Source organism: Rissa tridactyla, chromosome 2 (genome assembly GCF_028500815.1).
Source record: "Rissa tridactyla isolate bRisTri1 chromosome 2, bRisTri1.patW.cur.20221130, whole genome shotgun sequence".
Lineage (NCBI taxonomy): Eukaryota > Metazoa > Chordata > Aves > Charadriiformes > Laridae > Rissa > Rissa tridactyla.
The window spans coordinates 109,690,550-109,712,378 of NC_071467.1; the positions used below are offsets into that span (position 1 = coordinate 109,690,550).

Genomic DNA, 21,829 nt, shown 5'->3' on the forward strand with positions numbered 1-21,829 from the left:
TGTTTTCTTGCCGTACTGGTTCCAGAACCAATTGTCTGTCTGATGTCTCTGGTTTCTGGTTGTACCACAGACTGTCAAGCTTAGAGCTTCCGGCTAAATTCCCTCAAAGTCACTAGTAACGCTCCTTGTCTTTTCTCCTTTCTCTTCCTCTTTCCAGCCTCCCCTGCCACCACCTGGTTTCCAACTTGATTAGGTGTCCTCTGGGATGTCTTTAGCCTGATTGACCTGAGTGTGTCTGCAGCATGACCTGCAGCGCTCCTGAGCCTGAGAACATGCCGCGGTGGTGTCTGCAACAATTCTGCACAGAGCTGGCGTGGAGGGAGCACTCCTTGTGCACTTGGGTTTCACATGTCGTGTGCTTATAGGTTGTAGGCTGGGAATCCTCAATACAGGAAAGCCCTTAACAACTGCCTGAGAAATAGATGGAATGTTTAGAATTCAGAGTACTTCCAGAGCATTGCCATGCCCTTGACGATTGGTTACTGTGTGTAATTATAGCTTCATGTAATTATTCCACTAGTCATCTTTATCATTCTGTAGTTTGGGAAGTAATGAAATCTGTGATTCATTTTTCAGCTGAAAAAGCCATCTCTGTAAGCGTACTACCGAGCAAGGAAATCTACTGTTGTGGTACAATCAAATAGGCAGTGTTTATTTTCCCCACCCCCTGCCTCCCTAGAGTTTTACTAATAGCTTAAAAGCAGGTGCTTGATTTAATCCTGTTAGTGCTATTTTGCCTCTCTGTACAGAAGAAGGATGGCCCAAGATAAATCAGTAACAGAGGAAGGGATGATGTTAGTTCAGGGATAAGGCACAGTTACAGGAAATGGGATAATACAGATTATGACTAGCAATTTCAGTCTATCAGGGATGCCTTGCAAGGAACCTTTGTCCAACATTACTAGGCCAATTTGTTAACGCATTGATTCATGCCCACGTATTTCTGAATACTTTGTTTCCCTTGTCCCTTTTGCTTTATTGATTTCGTCGTACGTCCCTGCACTTAATCTAGAAGTCAAATGTATGATGTTTTTGTTATCCTTTGTGTGTCACAGCGCCTGTGAGCCCCATGTTTTTGTGTTGTTTTCTTCCACGCCTCTCCTCCTGTCCCCCACTCTGTTTTGAAAAGAGCAACTCCAGAGCGGGGCTGTGCTCCCCATTTAGGTGAAGGCTCTGCTTTCCCACCAACGCAAGATGCCTTCTCAGAGGATTTCGAAGACTGGTCAAGGACTCCTACCTTCCCTGTGTTGTTTCTGCAGGTTGTGGGCTTGCATCATTTGATTTGATTCATGCATTCATCTCCTTTCACAGTCACTAGGAAAAACTGAGTAAAGGAGATCGTCAGGTTGGGTGATGATCATTAGGTGGGGTATATGTCTCTGTTTCTGTTCTTCCCTTTTCCCCTCCTTGTACTGTGATGTACAGGTTCAGTACTGTGCTAATCAGTATCTGGCTCAGTCTACTCCATCCAGTTGTTTCTCCTGATAATGCCAAGCCAGAGGTTGGATACATCTTCCAAGTGTTAAAAACGTGGGCTTGTTTCAGAGCTGACTGGGAGGATGAATGACTCTCTGGCTGTTGGTGACAGAGCAATGTGTCAATGGGAACCCCAGTTACCTTGGCTGCTTGTCAGGCCAGGAGGGGCCAACTTGGGGAACCCTGAAAGGTAGCTGGAGGGACCACGTTCAGCTGCAAGCTGGGGTAGAGTACGGCTTTCATTGCAGTGATGTTTTGTTTTGCTTTGGGATGTAATTGTCCTAAAAGTGGTCTGGCCTTTGCCGTGGCTTGGCTGGAGGGCTGAGGTACTGACACAGTGGATCCTGTCCGTCTGAAGCAGCTTTTTGACCAAAAGGTTTTGGCAGAGAAACTAAGTTATGAAGAACGGGAATGAATAACTAGTGAATAGGGAAAGGCCACCATTGCTACTTCCCTCACAATTTGCATTTTATACTGTCTTTACTTCTGCTTCTGAGCTAGAAATCTAGAAAAGTGGTTGGTGAGTTGAAACATGGGAAATCAAATGATTAATATTTGGAATGGAAGAGGAAAAAGTGAGAGCTGGGTGGTGCAGCAGGAATATTCTCTCAGATCACTAACTTCTGTTTGAGTCAGTGGACATTTTCAGGGTGTGTGGGGAGGTCAGTATTAAGTAGCTATTGGGTGCACTGCTTTTAAAGAAAAGAAAATTGGTTAAGAGAAGCAGGCAGCACATCAGTCTTCTCAGGCTGTTCGCAACAGAGTGATTGGCAGTGGATGACAATGCTTGCAGGGCTCCCATTGAGACGAATGTGGTTTGTAAGAATAAGAATCTGAGTGCAATAATTCGTTATTTACTCAAAGCATACGATAGACCATGAAAAATGAAACGGAAGATGAACGTGGAGTGACGCAAATCTCAACAGCACATCCAGCTGTAGTGTTTGGGACTCTCTTACTGGCTTCACACTTTCACAGGTATGTCCTCTGCCTTGCCAGCCCTAGGACAGTCTGTGCAGCAAAGTCTTCTGTTGCCTGCCCAAATTCTTTATTTATATACATTGTTTCTCATCTCCCATGGCTTCAGAAAGAAACAACTGAACCCCTTGAAGTATAGCTGTTTGGCCCTCATGTCTAAGAGGGTCTTTCAAGGATTGTGGAAGTCTCCTGTCCCCCAGACTAGAAGCTCTGCACCTTACACCAGCGTTGGCTAAACAGCAGCACCAGAATACGACTGGAGTGTGGCCCCTTTGCGATGATCTGTAGATAAAGTAACTGTGCTTTGTCAGCTCAAAAAACTTGGAAAAAATCTCCCTGAAGCAAAGGGAGGTCTTGCTCTTAGTTATTTCAATGTTACATCATGCGAAGTATAGCTGTTGGTTGAGTTCTGGTTGCAGACACTGGTGGTGATGGAGGTGCTGAAGGTATGGCACAAGGTAATTGGTATAGATTTCAAGGTGAGTTACAGAATGCTAGAAGTTAAGAGAAGATGTGGCTTGAAGTTGAACTTTACATGATGCAAGTGAGAGAAAACCCTAAACCCTGTTTCTCACCTCAATTTAATTTTTGCAGAGAGTACAAACCGAGAAGTTTGTAAGATGGCAGCCCTATGCAACTACATCAGACATCCTAATGTTGAATAATAACAGCAATCTGTCATATAAACATATCAAAATAATTGGCTGTGCTTCATTGGCAATGTTGATCAGACTGCATGGCAGTACCTTCTGTCACCAAAATGATTTACAGTAAGCGTGCAGATGTTATTTACAGTGACCTACTAATTCTTTTCGAATGAGGGACTGTATTTCTTCTTGCACATGATAATCTTAGCTGCTTTTAAAATGAGCTCTCTTCACTCTCCGCCAAATTATTTGGAACAAATAAGTAGTTAATTAAAATGTCTGGTGCTATAGCACTGTTTAAAGTTTAATATTAGCAAAATTTTGTCTGAGCTTAGTAGGGATGAAGGAAAATGCTCCTACTGTCAGACGAGATGTGTTATGGTCTTTCGCAAAACTTACTGAACACCAAGTTTTTTCCTTAACTATAACTGGTGGTTCTCTTCTACTTCCACTCTAACAATCTAGCCAAATCCTTTACTTGCTTAATAATAGTTTGAATTAATTGATCAGAGGGGGTTTTAGGTTTTTTTCTAGTGAATCCATTAAAAATAATGTATTTTACGTTCCACTAGACTGTATGCAGATAACCATTTTAGTGTCAGACTGCCACATTCAAAAAACTGATTGAAAGCTGACGTTTTGAATTTCATTTGCATTACGTGCACAAAAAAACTTGGAAAGAGTTAAAATATCGAGGGAATAAAAGTACTGACTTCACAGTGTAACAGTGCTTCTTCAAGTTTACTTGAAGAAAGTATTAAATAACTATCTTCTTTCACTTAGCAATAATATAATTTGATCGGAAAAACAGCTTTTGCTCTAAATCTGCTGCAAAACGATTTCCACTGTGGGTCTCCAATGTGATTCATTCAAATCAAAAAATAAGCGAGTTGCATACTTCCTCTGTTGTGGTATTTTTATTTTTACTTGATGCAGCATGTAATTCTAGAGTGCTTAGTTTTTGAATTTCCAAAGGAAGGAAAAGCTTCTGTAATGACAGCTAAAATGGGGATGCAGAATAGATGACGATTGCTACCTTTTTATGCTAACTTCCTTTTTTTTTTTTTTTCCCTGTAAAAGTCAAGGTGAAGAAATTAAGTATTTAAAGAATTTTAATGGAGGAAAAGCGCCGATGTTCATGCGTGGCTATGTCTTCAAAAATTGTGGAGGAGAGATAGGTGTATGCCTTAAGCAGTTGTTTATCTGATTAGGACTATGGCTACCTTACACGTCTGTCTCATGGTGGTTCTTGTTGCCATACAGAATTCCTCTTGAATGCTTATTCGCTTATTTTCAGAGTGCCTGCTAGAAGTATTAATTTATTGTACACTTGCTGTAGAGACCAAAAACTTGCAGGACTGAGATGGAGGGAGGCCAAAATCAAAGCCTAACGCCCACAGAAGCTAGGGAACCTTTCAGTGCCCAAACATGACTGTGGGGCTGTGCGCTGGCAGCTTGCCGTGCATGCCATGCAAGATTCCATGGCAGCATCAGTGGCTGAACCCTTAGTTGACAAACGTTGTCTCAGTGCCTTGATCGCAAGTCCGTTTCCTTCTGATTCTTTTGGATGTGGATTACAAAACTGAAGACTGGCGAAGGGATGACTAATTTGCAACGAATAGTAAAAGTAGAGCATTTTCTCCAGATGCCGTGGGTGGAAAAGTAGTAATTAGGCAGACATGGAATGAAACGCGTTGGGGGAGTTTTTTCTTGTTTATGGGAAAACTGTTAAGTGTCTGAATGTACTGGAATCTGTTCAGAATACGATCTGCAGCTTGAAAAGCAAAGCTTCTCAACACAACTAAGTTTTGTCGTCCAAATTCAGGCACAGAACTGCCATCCCATTAGGTAAGGAAAAGCACAATGAGCTCCTGCAGAAAGGAGAGCAGCTCAAATGCCCTCTGTCAGTAGAGAAAGGCTGCTTTGTATATACCACAGGTATTGCTTGTCTACAGGCTTTACTTCTGAGCTTTCTTTCTCTGGATGCTAGGGATTTTGAAACGAAAGATTAGGAGAGAGAGTGAGTGTTACTGGGCATCACATGGACTGGGGATATGTACTTAAGTAACTTCTGTGTGCGAGTGGGGATATGGCTGCATGAAAAAGACTTTGGTAAATATCAGGAGAAACACCTAGCAGGATCCGTTGTGATGTGGTACAGCTTTCTGCTGGAAAGAAGCAAAACCTCCGAGCCTTGAAAAATCTTTTAATTAAACTGAACACAACATTTGCAGAGTGTACGGAAGAAAAACTTTCTCTTTAGAAAGATGGACAGGATTACTGAAAAGGTTGGTTTAATCTCCATGTTTTATCATCCAGTTAGCATATCAATTGCCTTCTCACAGCAAATTCATCCCTGCAAAACATTTAGAAAGTGTGTTCTTTGCAAGTGTCCTCATACCTTCAGAAAAGTCTGACAAATCTAACAGAATACACTAAAAGGCAGTCACTAATGTGCATCATTGCTTGAAACTGCTTTGCAAGGAGAGGCTTTTGAGTGGTAGAGTAAGGTCTGGCATTGATTAGCTCCTAGGGCTGTTCTGTGCCTGCTCTGTGCAGACACAACCTGCCTAGACTGGGAAAACCTACCTACCTATGAACTAGCACTTTGGCCTCCCAGGAGCAGCAGCAACATTTACTTCTGTTTCAACTGTAAAACCCACCAGAGAAGACAGAGGCTTTCAGGTGGAGCCTGGGCTGAGTTTTGTTGCCCACTAAAGCTTGCTTAGGTCCACTCCAGTTTGCAATCACAGCATCACAACTGACTATGGTAGAGACGTAACCATTGCCTACGAACCCCAGCTGAAAAAGAGCCAAATATTCTGAAAACTTCAGAATCTGGGGGAGTGTGTACCTGCATATCTTGCTATCTCCACGTGGATCCTCTTCAGACTCACAGCTCAGGGAAGGTTCAGTCAAAATAATCAATATGTGTGGAAGACTTGCATGAGCTAAAAAAAATTTAAAATTGCCCCTTCAAAAAGTTCACGTATAGCCCTGCTGAGCTTCTGATGTCTCTTCTCACAGCTTTTTGAAGCTGTAAGCTTTTTTTAGATTTCTGATCAAAATGCACAAGCAGGTCTTGATTTCTTTTTTTCTTTTCTTTCTAACAGCAGTAGTTTCAAATAGAGGATGGGTAGAATGAAGCAAAGCAGAAAAGGAGAAGCTCCCAGATGTGATTATGTGTTAGAATAGGGTGTTATGGGAACTTTATATTGTGCCTTACTGTCCTGAGTATTGGTATCATTGGATGTCAGATCAGGTTCGCACAGCAATCATGTTCGCCTGTATAACTGATGGGAAGCTCAAAGCACAGCGGGATGCTTCTGAGCCTCATGCTTTGTCTACGCAGCAGTCAAGAAAATGGCTTGTCTTGCATCCTTGCATGTTCCAGAGAGTCTGCTAGGCCAGTCTGCCCTCGTGCGTGCACCCAGCTCCTTCTGACAACTGCATTCGTGCTTTAGTGCAGTGTGTAACTCCACTTCCATTGCCGCATTCAGTTCCTGCAAACCAGTTAAAGCTCTTGGCACAAATGGCCGTGGCCTGCATTTTGAATTATGAATGTGCCCTGACTCTTCCATTGCCCTTTGTCAACAACAGATGCACGAGGCCAAATGCTACTCAGACATGTTGGGAAAGATCACAGCATCTGATCTTTCACATAGATGTCTGTTCAGGGTAATTCGCTTAAGGCATACACTACAGCATTAATAGAGATCATACCGGGACCTCTGCTTTCTGGAGATGGACATATATCCCTTAAAATATAACCTATCAATTGGACTGTGACTAATCACAGCTCACAGGATGGTTAGTGGAGAGGGTTCTGAACAGATCCTGTTAGAACAAGAAGATGACTGCGTAGTGCCCTTTGTAATGTCTATATCTATTCTGTTGTGTCAGCTTGCCTTTGCCGGGGACCGTAGCTCTCTGTAAGGAGAGCTACAAGTGGCACTGGTAGCCTTCAGAAATCACTGTCGCTATATAAACCAAGGGAATATCCTACAAGGAGAGACCTAGGGTATACCAATGCAAAATATCTTATTGCAATGCTCTTTCTGGCTTGCAGAGTCATTGCTGTTAGTTGGCTATACGTTATTTATTTTGTTTGACGTAATGTTTGTCACCTGTTCAAATCTTGAAGCGTTTCACATGTGAAATGCAAATATTTCCAATACAGTAAGCTGGATATTCCAATATCCAATTGAACAGTCCCCTGTGTAGTTGTTTATACATCATGTGGAAAGGGAGATGGGGAGAAGAATGTACAGCCCAATTGCAAGGTGTTCTCTGTTTCTACACCTATATGTAAAGGGAACGTATACCTGGAAGACAAAACTTATTTCTGGCTTATCAAGTAATCAGCTGCTCTCAGACCTAAAGACTGAATGTTTGTTCAGCAACCTCACATTTCAATTCACAGTAGTGGAAGCCCTCCACAAATCAAAAATGCAGCGACTGTGTGAAGATGATGTGTGACCTTTTATTATTCAAGAATCTACCCTAGTTATGCGGAAATATAGAAAATATCCTGAATTTCACTTGGAAATGTGTTTGTACCCGGTGGAACACTTGCTAGTGGTGAAGTCAGAACTGCTCTGCTGGGCAGTGGTTTAATTTTCCTGAGCTTTCCCTTATGTCTGTCAAAATGTCAGCGTGTCAATTACTTGTGTTCGTTGCTCTCAGATGGTTTGGTGATCTTTGCTGGAAAAGGATTGTAAAGCTAGGTGGTGGTGCTTGTTGTTATTATTTATTTTCATTGCTGTTAGCTTTGCAATATCACTTTTTGAAATGCAGAACAATTTAATTTTCTTTTTAATTTAGGAAACCTGTTTCCACTGGTCTACATAAAGATTAGGCATTTGCCTCTATTCAGTCTTTGTAATTCTTGGACCCATAAAGTCCAGTTCAGTACACAACACTATAGCTAAATAAATACCAATGTGCCCTTTGACTTTGGCAGTCTTTACAACATTGGTACTTCTGACATGAGAATCTGTTAAAGCATGGGATAGGAACTTTCCTCCAGTTATTTCCCCAAAGCAACATCTCTTTTACGTGTTAATTTTCTGCCTGTAGTTAGCGTGGAGTATTTATGACACCAAAGTATTAACTTCAATCTGCATTACTGCTTCTGGTATCCTATAAATATACAACCAGGATGTAGACCTGGTGTAGCAGTGTTGGGAGGTACCCAGTTTTCAGCAACGTAAACCTGTTGCCTTTCTCAGGCACCAGCAAGTTTTGGAAATGTTATATATAATAAGCCTGTCCTGGATAATCTGCCTAGAGAATGCAAGAGAGACATCCAGACACTTAAATTAGCCATTCCCTTCATAGAGAAGGAGAAATGCGACTGGAAAGAAGGTTGCAAAAGCGAAGAAGGAGGGGCCAGGCATATCATTTAAAGTGTTGAACAGAGAAGCTGACCTGAATTGGGCTAAGGATGTGTATAGTCTAGCATTCTCTTTTTGATCTATATAAAATTATCCTGAAACAACGAGCCATTCTAGACAATGAGTAAACTCCCCCTACAGAAAGTTTCTTCTATTCCTTGCAACATACAGTTCTTATGCTGAGGCTGAGAGGTTTTAGAAACTGCCAGAAAAATAACAAAGGGAAAAAATAGTGTTATCTAGTCACATACCTAGCCAAGTTAGAAGTTAATACACAAATTAAAGGCAGCCAGCTGTTCATAAAGGAATGCTAACAAGCAGTGGGAGGTAATCAGTGACTTTCCTGGAGGATCAGTCTTGGGACTAATCTTGTTATTTTCTTTAATACCCCAATACCAAAAAGAAAAACGAGCTGCTGAATTGATAGCACAAATTTGGGAGCTTTATCCACAATAGGAGGATATTTCTTGTTACAATTTGCTGTCTTTCGGTAATCAAAATCTTTGAATCCCTTTGTACTCTTTTTCTGCATGTAGACTGAGTTGTGTGAAAAAGTACCATTTTTTTTTGTGAGTGTAGCTCACGTCTGGGGCCTGATCTCGATTAATCCTGTCCAGTAATCAATATCTGAGATGCAGCTCCACTGTCACAATCCAAATTCTTTTCAGATCAATTACATATCTCTCAAACTAAGGGCATACTGGTAGATACTAGCTGAGGTACAAGAATTCTCTTGCATAAAGCCTGTCTGAATGCAAGAGAGACCAGTTGTACTGGTCACATACATTTAAATGAGCATAATGATTAGAAATGCCTTGCAGGGAGTTTTATGCCATCCAGGTTAACATCTCTTTTGCTATTTTTTATGCATTTTTCACAGACATAGTGCTTTTGGGTCCCTAGGTTGCTGGCAAGGGATCACATTAATATGGTGTTTAGGATGGCTAAAACTTGCCAGCCCAAATCTTTGAAAGCACCCCAGTACAAGCCTTGCTGTTTTCTCCTTGTTTTTCTTACCTTGAAATGAATCTGTAAATTGGCAATCAGTGTGGAAACAGAAGTTGATTCAAATACATGATTCTGCTTATTAACTTTAGCTCTTTAGAGTGTCTGTCATCCTCTCTGATAAAAAACAAAACCTGTTAACCCGACGCCCTTTTAATTTAAAAATAAAAAAAAAAAAACACACAGACAAAAAAAACCCAAAACCCAACACAAAACCAAAAACCTATTTGGTTACTGTGCATAAATTGTTGTGGGATTTGAAATGCAGGTAGCCTCTCTCGCTCCCTCCCACCTGATAAAAACTATGTCAAATTGTTGAATTGCAAGGAATACTACGTGCCCTACGTCTTCAGCTTTGTGGGGCATAGGATTTGTGGTTGTGGTAGCTTTTTTGTCTTCTGCTTTATTTCAGGCGAGTGCATGACTTATTTGCATTGTCATTGGCGCGAGTGCCAAAGATAGTATTACTTTTAATATGTGTTTAAATGGAGTTACAGCATTTTAGAAACGCTACAGTTCTTAGTCTTGGTTCAAAGTGCATCCAAGTCAACAAAAAAGACTCTCATTGGCACGGCTTGATAGTGGCTCATGCTGCCTACAGGCAGTGGCATGTGCTTCCCTTCTGTCAGAGACTGATGCTGTTCCAGTACTCTGATTTCCCTTACACAAGCTACCTCATATCTTCATACATAAATGCACACAGATAGAGCAACAGTTCCTGTTTCCAAGTTACTTTCCAAGAAAACAAAGGTACCGTAATCAGTCCTATCAATAGGTTAGGATCCAAAGGGCCTAATCAGCTTGGTAGACAAAAGCTTTTCACAGTACTGATTACAGCGGGGGCCTGACCATCAATTAAAACTCTCTCTGAACCTTTGTTTTTCAGATAAGGAAGGGCACATAAGGGAAATTTTAAAGAAGATCCAAAAATAGCAGGTGGCTGTCACTGCTGCGCTGTGCTCAGTTTTAATCACCAGATTGGAGAAATACCATGTCTGGGTTGCACAGGGATGTACGAATGTAGGTCTGGTGTTTAAATGCCAGAGATGGGTAAGGAGAGACAGGGGTTGTATGTATGAGACTGCGGCTCCTAACAGACCTTTCTACCTCAGTTTTCTCATGCAACACTCTCAAATTTCCGCTTGGTTATTTAAAAGTTTTAAAAGACGTCAGTAGTCTTCTGATAAAGATGTTGCAATGACGTATATTTTATTGCACTTTCTGACATGTGGGTGAGTATTGAAGATGTTTGCTTTCATTCACCCAACTTAATAAATCAGAAGAATTTGGTCCAGTACAGATAAATAGTGTATTTATCCGGCACACGGACTGTTAGCTGTGCTGTTTGGTTTTTGTATGGGGTTTTTGGTGTTGGTTGGTTTTTTTGGTTGGTTTTTTTGGCGGGGGGGAGGTTTGGTTGTTTTGTTTTTGTTTTTTTTAATTTGTGAGGGTTTTATGCTTGAGTTTGGTTTCTTAGATTTAGAAACCTTTGGTTTTCTGCTTTTCAGTTTGTTACAGGTGGTAAAGAAGGCATGTTGGTTTTCTTTGGTATTGGTCAAATACCAACTAAAAAGACTCGTATTTTGTTCATTGTAAGTAATTGCCATGATTTCAGGAACAACAGGCTTTTCTTTTGAAAGGGGGAAACCTAATTAATACAAAGACCTCTTTCATTGCTGCTATCTCAACATCAAATGCATGATATAAAAAAGCTATCCTCCACCAGAAGCCACACGCTGCCTCATTAAAAACAAAACCAGGAAACATTTTATTTACTTTGAAAAAGACCGTATCAAAATAGAAATAGGGGAAGGGAGGAGAGGCTGCGGCTGTTGCAGTCAAAGTTTCAACTACAGAGCTCTGCTCTTTTTTTTTTTTTTTTTTTTTTTTAACGCTTGTCAAATTTGACAAGTTTATGCAGCTTTTGGTTTGCGGAGGTGTGAATATGTTTACATATATTTACTGGGTTTGTTTCATGCCACCAGATAGTACTTGTTTAATAAATCAAGTGGTGTTATATAAGGTTAGAAGTGATGGTCAAAACCCAACATTCTTGGTTTTTTTTCAGTAGTGGGGCTGTCACTTGAGTGTGGATTTCAGTTCTCTGGCTTCCAGGGCATATGCTTCAACATGATTAATAAATTCTTTTAGTTAATCTGAATGGCAGTGCCACTTAATGTGCAATTGGATGAGTCAAAACACCATCCAGCCCAGAACTGAGGGCCAAGCAATCTGTACTGTATTAGCTTTGTGCTGATGCCAAGCAGTCAGCCAAATTTGAGTCCACAAACTGAAAGTAAATGCATTTCACTTAATTATGTATTTTTGGCTATTTAAATATCCAAAATAATTTTCACCAATTACACACATTTGCTTTGTTTTCTACTACAAAAATCAAAAGGCAATTCATACAATTAAGCTGATCAAAAAAAGAAACTGTTTAATAGTTGTTGTTCAACAGTATTTGAAACTCCCAAAAGAAATCAGTGAACTTGACTGCTTTGCCTTCCATGCTTGCATCCTACTCACAAAATGCAAAAGGATTCAGTTCACTCATTTCTTGCTGGTTTTTAATTCATAGAGATAAACCAGCTCTGTGGTTTTGGTGCCATCTTCCTACATCATTCTCCAATAACTTATGGCCTGTAGGAAATCTATGCAACTTTTATGCCTACCAGTAGCTCAAGCTAGATGTTCTTGTCCTGTCTTTCTCCAGTCCCGTCTCTTTAAATGTTTTCTGAAACCTCATGTGACATTCTAGTCTGCTCCTTCTTTATCCCCATATTCCATTCTGAGAGAGGTCTTTTGGATCCGCTGTGAAACACTGGACCAGCAATAGAGACGACCACTGTCTGGATGACTGCCTTCTCTGCTCTTACACCACCGCCCTCCTATTATAGACAAGGTGGTAGAATGCATCCACATATCTTCCTGGCTAGGCCTGGTCCAAGACCCGCAGTCAGACCCCATGGTCCCTTTCTGTTCATCGATGCCTGGTCTAGAGCAATGCTTTGCTTGGATCCATGTATGCTCTTTCTTACGGTTGTTTTTCAGTATCAACTGCATTGAGTCCAATTCAGAGTGAAAATACTTGTCTGCATATTTGCGTATGAACATGTTTGGGGCCTCAAAACGTTCAGCTACTATGTGAAGAGTGTGGAGGTCTGGGGTTTTTCTCTGAGTGGGCAAAAGTGGAAGAGGATACCAGAGGGGTGAAATGACTGAAATCCCCTGGGGCTAGAAATTTACATTAAAAAGAAGAGAGAACTAAGAACCTTCTACCTCTTTGCTACTAATTGACCCCTTCAAGCTCTTTGAGGTGAAAATATTGCATATCCGTATAGCACAAGTAAGGGAAATGTATGTTAGGGAAGTCTGGAGCACGTGATGCCTCAGAAAAGGCTGAGGGGAAACTGGTTTGTTCAGCCTCCAAAGTGACCGGGCGATCATATTGCCGTCTTCTACTTCCTGATGGGAGGGCAGAGAGGAGACAGGACCAGACTCTTCTTTATAGTAAGCAAAGATAGGAAAAGAAGCAACTATCACAATTTTCAACACAGGAGATCCCAGTTTCACACTGGGTAAGAAAATTTCACCACAAGAGTGGTCAAGCACTGGAAGAGGTTGCCCAGAGATGGAGTCTCTATCCTGGGAGATGCTCAGCCTAGACTGGAAAGGGCCTTTAGCAACCTGAGCTAATATAACCTACTCTTGAGCAAGAGGTTGGACTAGATAACTTTGAAAAGCCCCTTCCAACTGAAATAGTTCTGTAAATCTGTAGCTCTTACTTACGTAGTCTGTGAGATATTGGGGTTGATTGAGTGCATTACTGTTTTGGCAGGTGCGAGGTCAGGTGAGGTCTAGGGGAAGGAAAGTGTTTAGAAACACCATTTAATTTGTATAGCTTCCTTAAACTTTATTTGTCTGTGCTGTGGTTTTGAGAGGCTCTATAAAGTTGTGTCCCTTCTTCTCTTTTTAACTTGAGGATATAGGGTTTTCCTGTGTCTGCCATTAACACTATACATAAGTGCATCTGTGTTGAGATTGATAGCTCGGTGCAATGGGAACTTTTAAAAGACTGAACTGGACGTCACTGGTGCACTCAGTGAGCACAGCAAGACACAAGTTTCAAAAGATAGGCTCGAATGGCTTGCCGCAGGAGGGTCTTGGAGGTAGAGTACAAATTAAGATATTTTATGTATTCTGTCCTAATTATATTCTCATGCTCAGAAAGATTAGAGAAAGAACAAACAGGACTTTGTTTTAATAAGAGATTAATAAGGACATTGGGGAATGGGCACCTACACACAGCTTTCTTCAAACACAGAACATGCTGTAATGCATAATATTTCTAAAAATGGGAGAAGTGCTGAGATGTTCAGATTGACATTTCAGTACCTGTCTGATTTCAGTGTCTGTCTGAAATATAGGGTTCAATAATCTTATTATGTGTGTCTGGCACACTCCTCCTCCTTTAGCAATGTGCCTCCTATAACTGCTATAATAAGACAGAACAGCCAAAGCCTAATTCTCTGTGCCTCATCCTATCATTCAGCGAAGTTATATCGTCATGAGATGCAATCTATTGTTTTCTTTCCTGCTGTGTGGTATTGATTTTTCTAACCTTTCCTAATGTTAAATTTGTTTGGCTTTTTTAACTTTCTTACCAAAGGTTAATGTTATTAAGTTGAGCAGGTATATATAAAAGTGCAAGCATTATTGCCTATCTTGCAATTGTTATAGTATCCTTTCATTAAACCCTGGCTGCATTGGAAAGCTCTGTCTTGAAGATTTTTGTCATTCGGGAATACGGTGAAGGTTGACAAGAACTGCATTTGAATTGTCATCCAATTCTGTGGTATAAAATATTGGATTTGATATGTCAGGAGCCACAGATATATCTAAAACTCTCTTACCATCAACGAACATGAACTGCACAGTCATTAATTCAAGCGAGGCCGTAAAGAGGATGCAGGAAGATGTAAGTGCTGCTGCCTGTCCGCTTCTCCAGTATGGTCTGACCATGCCGGTCTCTTTGTCATGGTAGCAAAAGGAGCAGATCCACAATCTCTGCCAATTCCAGAATGGCTTATCTACCTGATGTGGAAAGAGAATGAGAAATCACAGTTTAATTTGAAGGAAGTGGTGGCTTTAATGGTGGCACACTGTCAGCCTTTTTCCATATGATCTACAACAGTACTTGTATAAAGTGTCAAAGGTGCAGACAGTGAGTCAACAGTTTCAGGATACCACTGTTAAGCCAGGTTTTGGTTTTAGTTACTGCTGCCAGAGTACCATCCTGATATCAGTATCATGGGTACGGTAACCTGCCTTTAATGAATTGTGCATTTGACATCCCGTTTACATATTTAGATCACATTTCTGTGAGGTATCTTTGAGGCCTTTTATTGTGAATATGTGCAAAAGACAGTAGCAGGGCTGAATGTAGGATGCCTATGTGTGATGTATCACAGCTTTCTTCTGGAACTGCGGTAAATGACTTTCGGTGCTCTCCAGCCACCATGCTGATGTTATCTTGCCTTGGTAGTACCTTGTAGTTGTTCTGAAATATTTTCTTATTGAAGAATGTCCTGAGAAGCTAGGCGAGAACTATCCTCAAGTGAAATGTTTTTAATAGTACAAAGCATAAAATAATAAATAATAAAATAATTTTAGCTGTTGTAGATCATCACTCACAAAAAACAGAATTGCAGCCTACCTGCAGCTGCCAAAACCTGACTGTCCAAGGAGGAGATCGGGATTGTTAGTGACTGCAGGAAGGAATATTTCAAAGTCCTGGGGGGAAGTGGGGGTTAAATGTTTTATTTATAAATCGGTACCTGTAAGCCATTTCTGTCAGCGCTGTGGGGCCAAGGAATGGTCCTGGCAAAAGATAAAAGACCTTCCTTCTCTACTGCTAATTTAAGAGCTGGTAACTCATGTTCTGTCTCTTCTCCTGTGCTCGGCAGTAGCTGTCCCTGCCATTGATTTAGTCTTCATCTGTCACATTCTCATGCTGTTCAAAGGCTGATTGTGCAGGAGGTTCTGTCTCTTCACAGTTTCTCACAGCTTGCTCTCTCTTGCCACTATCAATGCTGATAACGAGACTGTCTGAGAGCACCCTGTTCTTAGAATGAGACATCTTTTTACTTAGGGGGGCTTTGATTAACAAATTCACTTCAGTGATTTTCAGGTCCAACTGTGAGCTTTCTGGGTGGCCCCGAACATCCCTATTCCTTTCTCGAGCTCCCTTGATGTCTCTGGCTGGTGTTGCACAAACTCACGTGTTCATTACAGGCTCCAGATGGCTTCTGTCCCTTCTCCCTCTGCCAATTTTATGTTTCGGCCTTTCCTGGTGAAGAGTGGAGATGTGGCAGCTCTTCAGATTGTTTGATACTTAGCCCTGAGTCCAGGCTCCAGCTGCGTTTTCCCTGGCCTCTTCGTGGTGGCAGCAGCATCACTTCTGCAAGGGAGGTCTTTGATTGCATGTGCTGATGTAGCTATATGGTGCTTCACATCTGTGGGCTGTTATTACTACTTGAAAAGGCATTTAGAGCAGTATTGGGTATCAGAAGGGCTACTGCTTTTGATCAGGTTTCCTTTCATAAGTTTTTGAGGAGGGAGGAGAAGGGGTATAATAAAAAGCATGCCATTATCTCCTCCTTTATCTCTTCTACTTCATCCAAATCCCCTACTGCATGATGGTTTTGTTTGAATTCTATATGCCTTCTGGCTGTGCAGGAAAGCATTTCAGTGATACTGTATGTCTTCCTATTGGAGGCTCATTATTTTGTTGCATGCAATCCACTAAACTGCGTCCATGCACTGATCTGGAAAATTTTGTCTTCCATAACGTTATTTTTAACGCTAAGATAGAGGCAACTTTAATGTTCTGGGCTTTTTTCTAATGTTGCAAAATAATGTACTTTATACACACAGGCGCACATACAAAGATTCTGTAGTCTGACTGTTTTTCTCTTATCAGTTGTTATTGTGTATAGCAGAAACATAAAATCTGTCACATAAAGACAAAGCTAGGGGACTTTTAATGGGACCTTGAAGTGGTAGGAGAGGAAACCTCTAAATCCAGCGTGTATGGTTCTTATTTTAATTTACGATGCTGCATGGGTGTTCTGTATCCTTGAAACCTCTTTAAATAGCGAGTTTATGTGGTAGATACACTCTACTTTTCCTTACTCAGCTTTTTATCAGAGTCTTAAGACTTGTGTTAGGTCTTAATTAAGAAATCTGTACTCCTGCTCTTCTCCACTTTAACATGCTCTCATCCATATTACCCCATCACAAGGAAATTGTTGTATCATGGCAAATTAACTAGTACAACTGCACTGGTTCTGGGAAGCTTGAACGCTTTTGTATGCTTACATTTATACACATTTGAATATACGTAGCATAAACGTAGTAATGGTAGCACCAGAGAGGACAGACATTTTCCTGGAACCTGATCCTGGAAGTTACTCATCACTACACCAGCACTTGTCCACCCAGCAGAGCATCGCAAAACATGTTTATCCAAAACCACAGACGTACTCAGTGGGTTTTGAATATCTATTCCTGTGCCTATCAAACTGCTGTTTCATAATAATTTGTTCAGCTGAGACCTATGGTCTTTGGGCTCTGTAAGGGTAATAGTCTTTTACTTAATTCTGCATCTCCATGAAGAGACTTTCAGAGTTGTTGACTGCAGTTAATTTAACCAAAGACAGTTCTCAAAATTGAAAGATGACTGACTTTTTTTTTTTTGTCTCTCTGTTTTGCTGCTTCTTCACTAGGGATGCGAGTTAATTGAGACCATGGATCAGGACCTCACAGATTTCACCAAGTGCCTTCAGATACTCCAGAAAAAGATAGAGAAGAAGGGCCTCCAGGTAAAGGCAACACATCTTTTGTCTCTGATTCTTAGTTATTACTCTTCCTCTCAATGTATTTAAGTTATGTTTTAAGTTTGCACTGAAATGAAACAATATTTTGTGTAGCCTTGCCATTCTGTGGTTTTGCCATAATTTACTGCACACCTTGTAAGCATTGATGGTTCTGCTAAAAGGGATTACACAACGTGTCAACGAACAAGCATTGGCTTTCTTAAAAGGCAGCTTGTATTGATTTCTGTTAATGAACTACCCAAAGTGCAGAAGAGCCGTTGTGGCTGGTGTTCAAAGCAAGAGTCCCACCTCAGCATGTAAATATATTTTCAAGTCTTGGCACGCTGAGCCTTGATGTTCATCTCCTTCCTCTCCTCTCCCAAAGGTGAGTAGGGAGGGGGAATCTTATCCTGCCAACATTACATATGGTGAGCAATACCTCCTTCTGCAAAAGGTTCCCCTGGAATCAAAGGGAACCTTAGCAGAGCGAGCAGTGCACTAAACTTAAAAGGAGCCATATGGAGTTGTCAAGCTGCTCATTTCATTGGAAAGGCAAAGGAGACAACATACCCCCTCCCCTTCCACAGTTTGGTTTCAGAGGCCCGCTTGTTTCATCTCTCTGAGACGTGCAGTTAAAATTCCTTGGGAATTTCCAACATGATGAGTCAATGGCAGATGTGCTCTTGGGATTGCTGCCCTTTCCTCCCCATGGAGCAGTCCCTCTTAGAAGTTAAGCTCTCTCTTCCGCTCTGTACTTACTGGTGAAAGGAACTGAGAGGAAACAGCTGCTGCATCCTCTTACCAACAGTGAGGGCAATAGTCACGTAAGAAAATGAAAACGACAGCACAAGAGGGAAGGAGATGTGTGAACCTCCTCTTTTCCCATTTTCATTGTAGCAGGGTAGGACAGTTGCCTGACTTCCTGTGATCACTTGTACTCCAACAAAGCATCAAGAGATGGAAATACCAATACTACTCCCTCTTTCTTCTCTTCTCGCTCCAGGCTGATAAATAATTAACCAGTTTTTGCTTAAGTTATTTTGAAATGTCTTAATCTTCTAAAGGAAATATATGTCCATGGGACATTTCAGAGTGCTGTTGCACAATGCCCATCTGCAATTGCGTCTCCTCTTGCCACCCTCAGTACATGCTGGTTTTCGTCAGGTTTTTTTTCCCATCAGTATTGACAGAGATTGGAGAGTTTCTCTCCATACACTTCTCCTCTCTGTCTGGCTGTGAGCCAGAAAACTCTTTATATGATAGTTTATTTTTTTTCACCCCATAATTTATCATCACAAGAGCAGAGAGGGATGTCTTGCCATCTAGTACATGAATGATAATGCGTGCTGTCGGAACGGATGAGCCACCTACACCTAGGATTTGTTTTGACTTTGACAAGTAAGGTGCTTCCCTCTTAACAGAATTACCCTTAGAAGGAAAGAGAACTTGAGTGTTTCCTGGATTCGGTTCATTATCAAATCCCAGCTATTGCTATAAAGGGATTTTTTTTAAGCTATCACAAGAGGTTTTATAATGAATAATCAATGTGTGGTTAAAATAAGAGCAAGGGGAACATGACAGCTACAGATGTGTTTCAACAATAAGTAGCCTATTTGTAAAACTTTGAATTCTTTGATCACTCTCCTAGGTAATGCCCTGTTAAGTTGACTAAAGGATACTGCATTGTAATCCTTGATGATATTTTGTAAAGTACAAGCCAGAGTGTAATTGCAGTAATTGTGTAGAGTTCATGCCAGTGCACTGAACCTAAGATTTCAGCTCAGTTATATTTTCATGCTATTACATGTAAGATGTGCTTTAAATACAGTCTGAGCTTTTCAGAGGTGCAACAAGTAACACAGATATGTTTTCTAAAACTAAGTACCATGTTCATTAAATCCCAGCTGCTTATTGCTTGCAGTGTCTGTTCCATAGAACGTAATAAGATGCTATCAGCTGATTCATGCACACTAGCTAAAGCATAGATTTTTATTTTTGGTCTTCTGCATTTTCTGGCATAAGGCATTTCAAGAAGTTGTCGATTCAGCTTAGGCAAATAATATGTCAAACTTAAGCAAATAGAACCCAGAACTGTATCACAACTGTACACATCATTAGATTGGGTTCCAATTTGCCCTTTGTTCAGAAGCATTAGGTAAAATTCATTAGTAGAAGGTTTGGTGATTCTTCTGGATGTCCTGATAATGCAGTGCTTAGCTTAATGCCTGGTCCCCCAACAACCCAGAGATTCTGAGCACTTGCAACATTTACTGGCTTCCGTTTATGGATGCAACCGCTTGTCTCCTCTGAAACTCTAGCCTCTTTGAATACCTAAATTTGCACTTAATTTAGGCATCTTTATGGGTAACATTCTTTCATGAAAAATGTCAAGTGGTAAGAAAACAGACTGTTCAAGCCATAGATCTAAAAACTTTGAAGAGAATGCAGATTTCTTCACAGAAAGCTGCCATTGAATTCTGTGGTCACTTGGGAAGTAGATACAGCTGAGAAGAAAGGAAGGGGCAGGATCTGAAAACTCTGAAAGTGGACGGAGAAGGGGTTCTTCATCTGCATTTGCATTTTTGGCCTGAAGTACACACTTGCACATCACAATGTGGGGAGTTTTCCTTCTGGAAAAAATATCATAAACTCTTTCCTTTTAACTGAGAGTGTTCACTAGGTGGATTATGTCTTCCTGGTTCCAGGAAAAAAAATGTATGCCTCCAGCTTTGATTTTTATCCAGTCTGTCTGGCTTATCCAGAGCAGTTGTCAAAGAGGAATACGTCAAAGAGACACTAGAAATCCTTTTCCCCATGATTTATAGTTGAAGTTACTGAACAAGGAAAGTATCTCTTTAGTATCTTATAAATAAATTGATACTACAGTCATGCTGTTTGCTGCTCTTTCCGCTGCTGTGTTTCTGCTGCTCATAGCAATATGTTAAGCTAGGAAATTAATTACATTCAATGGATACCATGGATCCACAATCCTGTGACATAGTTTGGTTAGAGAATAAGTTACATTTATCCGCTCTACTGAATGGATAAAATTTCTACTCTGGTCTATCAGTCACCTATATGGAAATTCTACGTGAAGGAGGTTTTTGAGCTCACATGAACATATGGGGGCAATATTTTGTTCCAAAGGAATTACGTTTCTGTAATTCACTTTCCATGTCTCTGCACCTCCATCCTCTTCCTTCTCTTCCTTCCTGCTCACCCAAGTAGCTTTTGCACAAATAACTTTAGAACAGAGGAATAGAATACTGAAAGATAATCACATCGAACAGCTTCCTTAGAGGTCACCTGAGTGGGAGTGAAGGTGAGATAAACACCCAGTGCCCTCACTGGAGAGAAGGCTGCAAAGGCAGTTTAGATTTTACTGGTTGTTGGAGAATTCAGTTTGAGAAGATGCCTTTACCACAAGGAAAAATGCAATTGCGAGTTGACGGTCACCATCTGGGAGAAAAAACACCTTGTTAGTTCTTGAACTAACAATATAAACAGCAGTAATTCTGTCTTCTAGAATAATTAGCCAAATTCATAACTGCTTTTTCCTCATGACTCAAATAAAAACTCTTAGAATAGATTCTGAGTCCTCAGGGTCATTGATTTCTGGTTTACGTTGCATATTTTGGTTGCATAGCCAAGTCATGCAGAAAGCAGCATTGGGGTCATTTTGTGATCTAAGCCACCTAATTATATGCATTTATAATTATATACTGCATTGAATGTTAGAACAAGCAGTACCCTTTATATGTGCAAGCTAGAATCAGTCTTAATTTTTCCTCTCCGCAGCCGTAGTTCATTTGTGAATTGCATTGTACTGGGTGGGTGAAGCAGTGAAGTACCACCAACAGAATCTGACTCCTGAAGTTTCTTTCCTACCTAAAGGCTGTTAGATATTTCTCCTTCTCTTTCTGCGTGACTCTCAGGATGCATGCACACACATGCACATGCATGTATGTATATAAATGCACAAATTTTCTGGCAGTATACCCTCCTGGCCCTATGTGATGCTTTGTTAATGTGTTAATAACTCTGCCTTTATTTCTGGCATGTGTCTCTTCTACATTGTTTATGGTCTGTTGAACGCTTACATGTGCACATTTTGCTTTACTGCTTTAATCACTCTTTTATCCATTCTGCGGTTACGTGAGTACTTTCCTTTCTTCATTACAAGAGCTTCAAGTAAACTTATTTACAGTGGTTTCTGTCTGCTACTACTTTCTGTTCTTAATTTTCTCTCATGTGACACAAGGTTTTTCAAGAAACCATTTGAACTGGTAAAATGATAGGCATGCTTACAATATCTCTCATTTAGAGATGAACAGATCTTGCGTTAAAAGTGAACGTTATTATTTTCAATTTGCGGATCAGAAAGCAGAAGTACAGCAGCAACTTGTCCACCGTCTCCCAGCATATACTAGTGCTACAGTTGGGGAGG

General features: G+C 40.7%; 1 protein-coding gene across 3 annotated transcripts in view; it reads left to right on the forward strand.

The window, feature by feature from the left end:
- Window positions 1-21,829, forward strand: part of TPK1 (thiamin pyrophosphokinase 1) — a 307,648-nt gene that overhangs the window by 167,367 nt on the left and 118,452 nt on the right. For all 3 annotated transcript variants that reach the window (XM_054193626.1, XM_054193627.1, XM_054193628.1), the window contains one exon: window positions 17,293-17,388. In XM_054193626.1, the coding sequence (XP_054049601.1) occupies window positions 17,293-17,388 (96 nt within the window). The remainder of the gene's footprint in view (window positions 1-17,292; window positions 17,389-21,829) is intronic.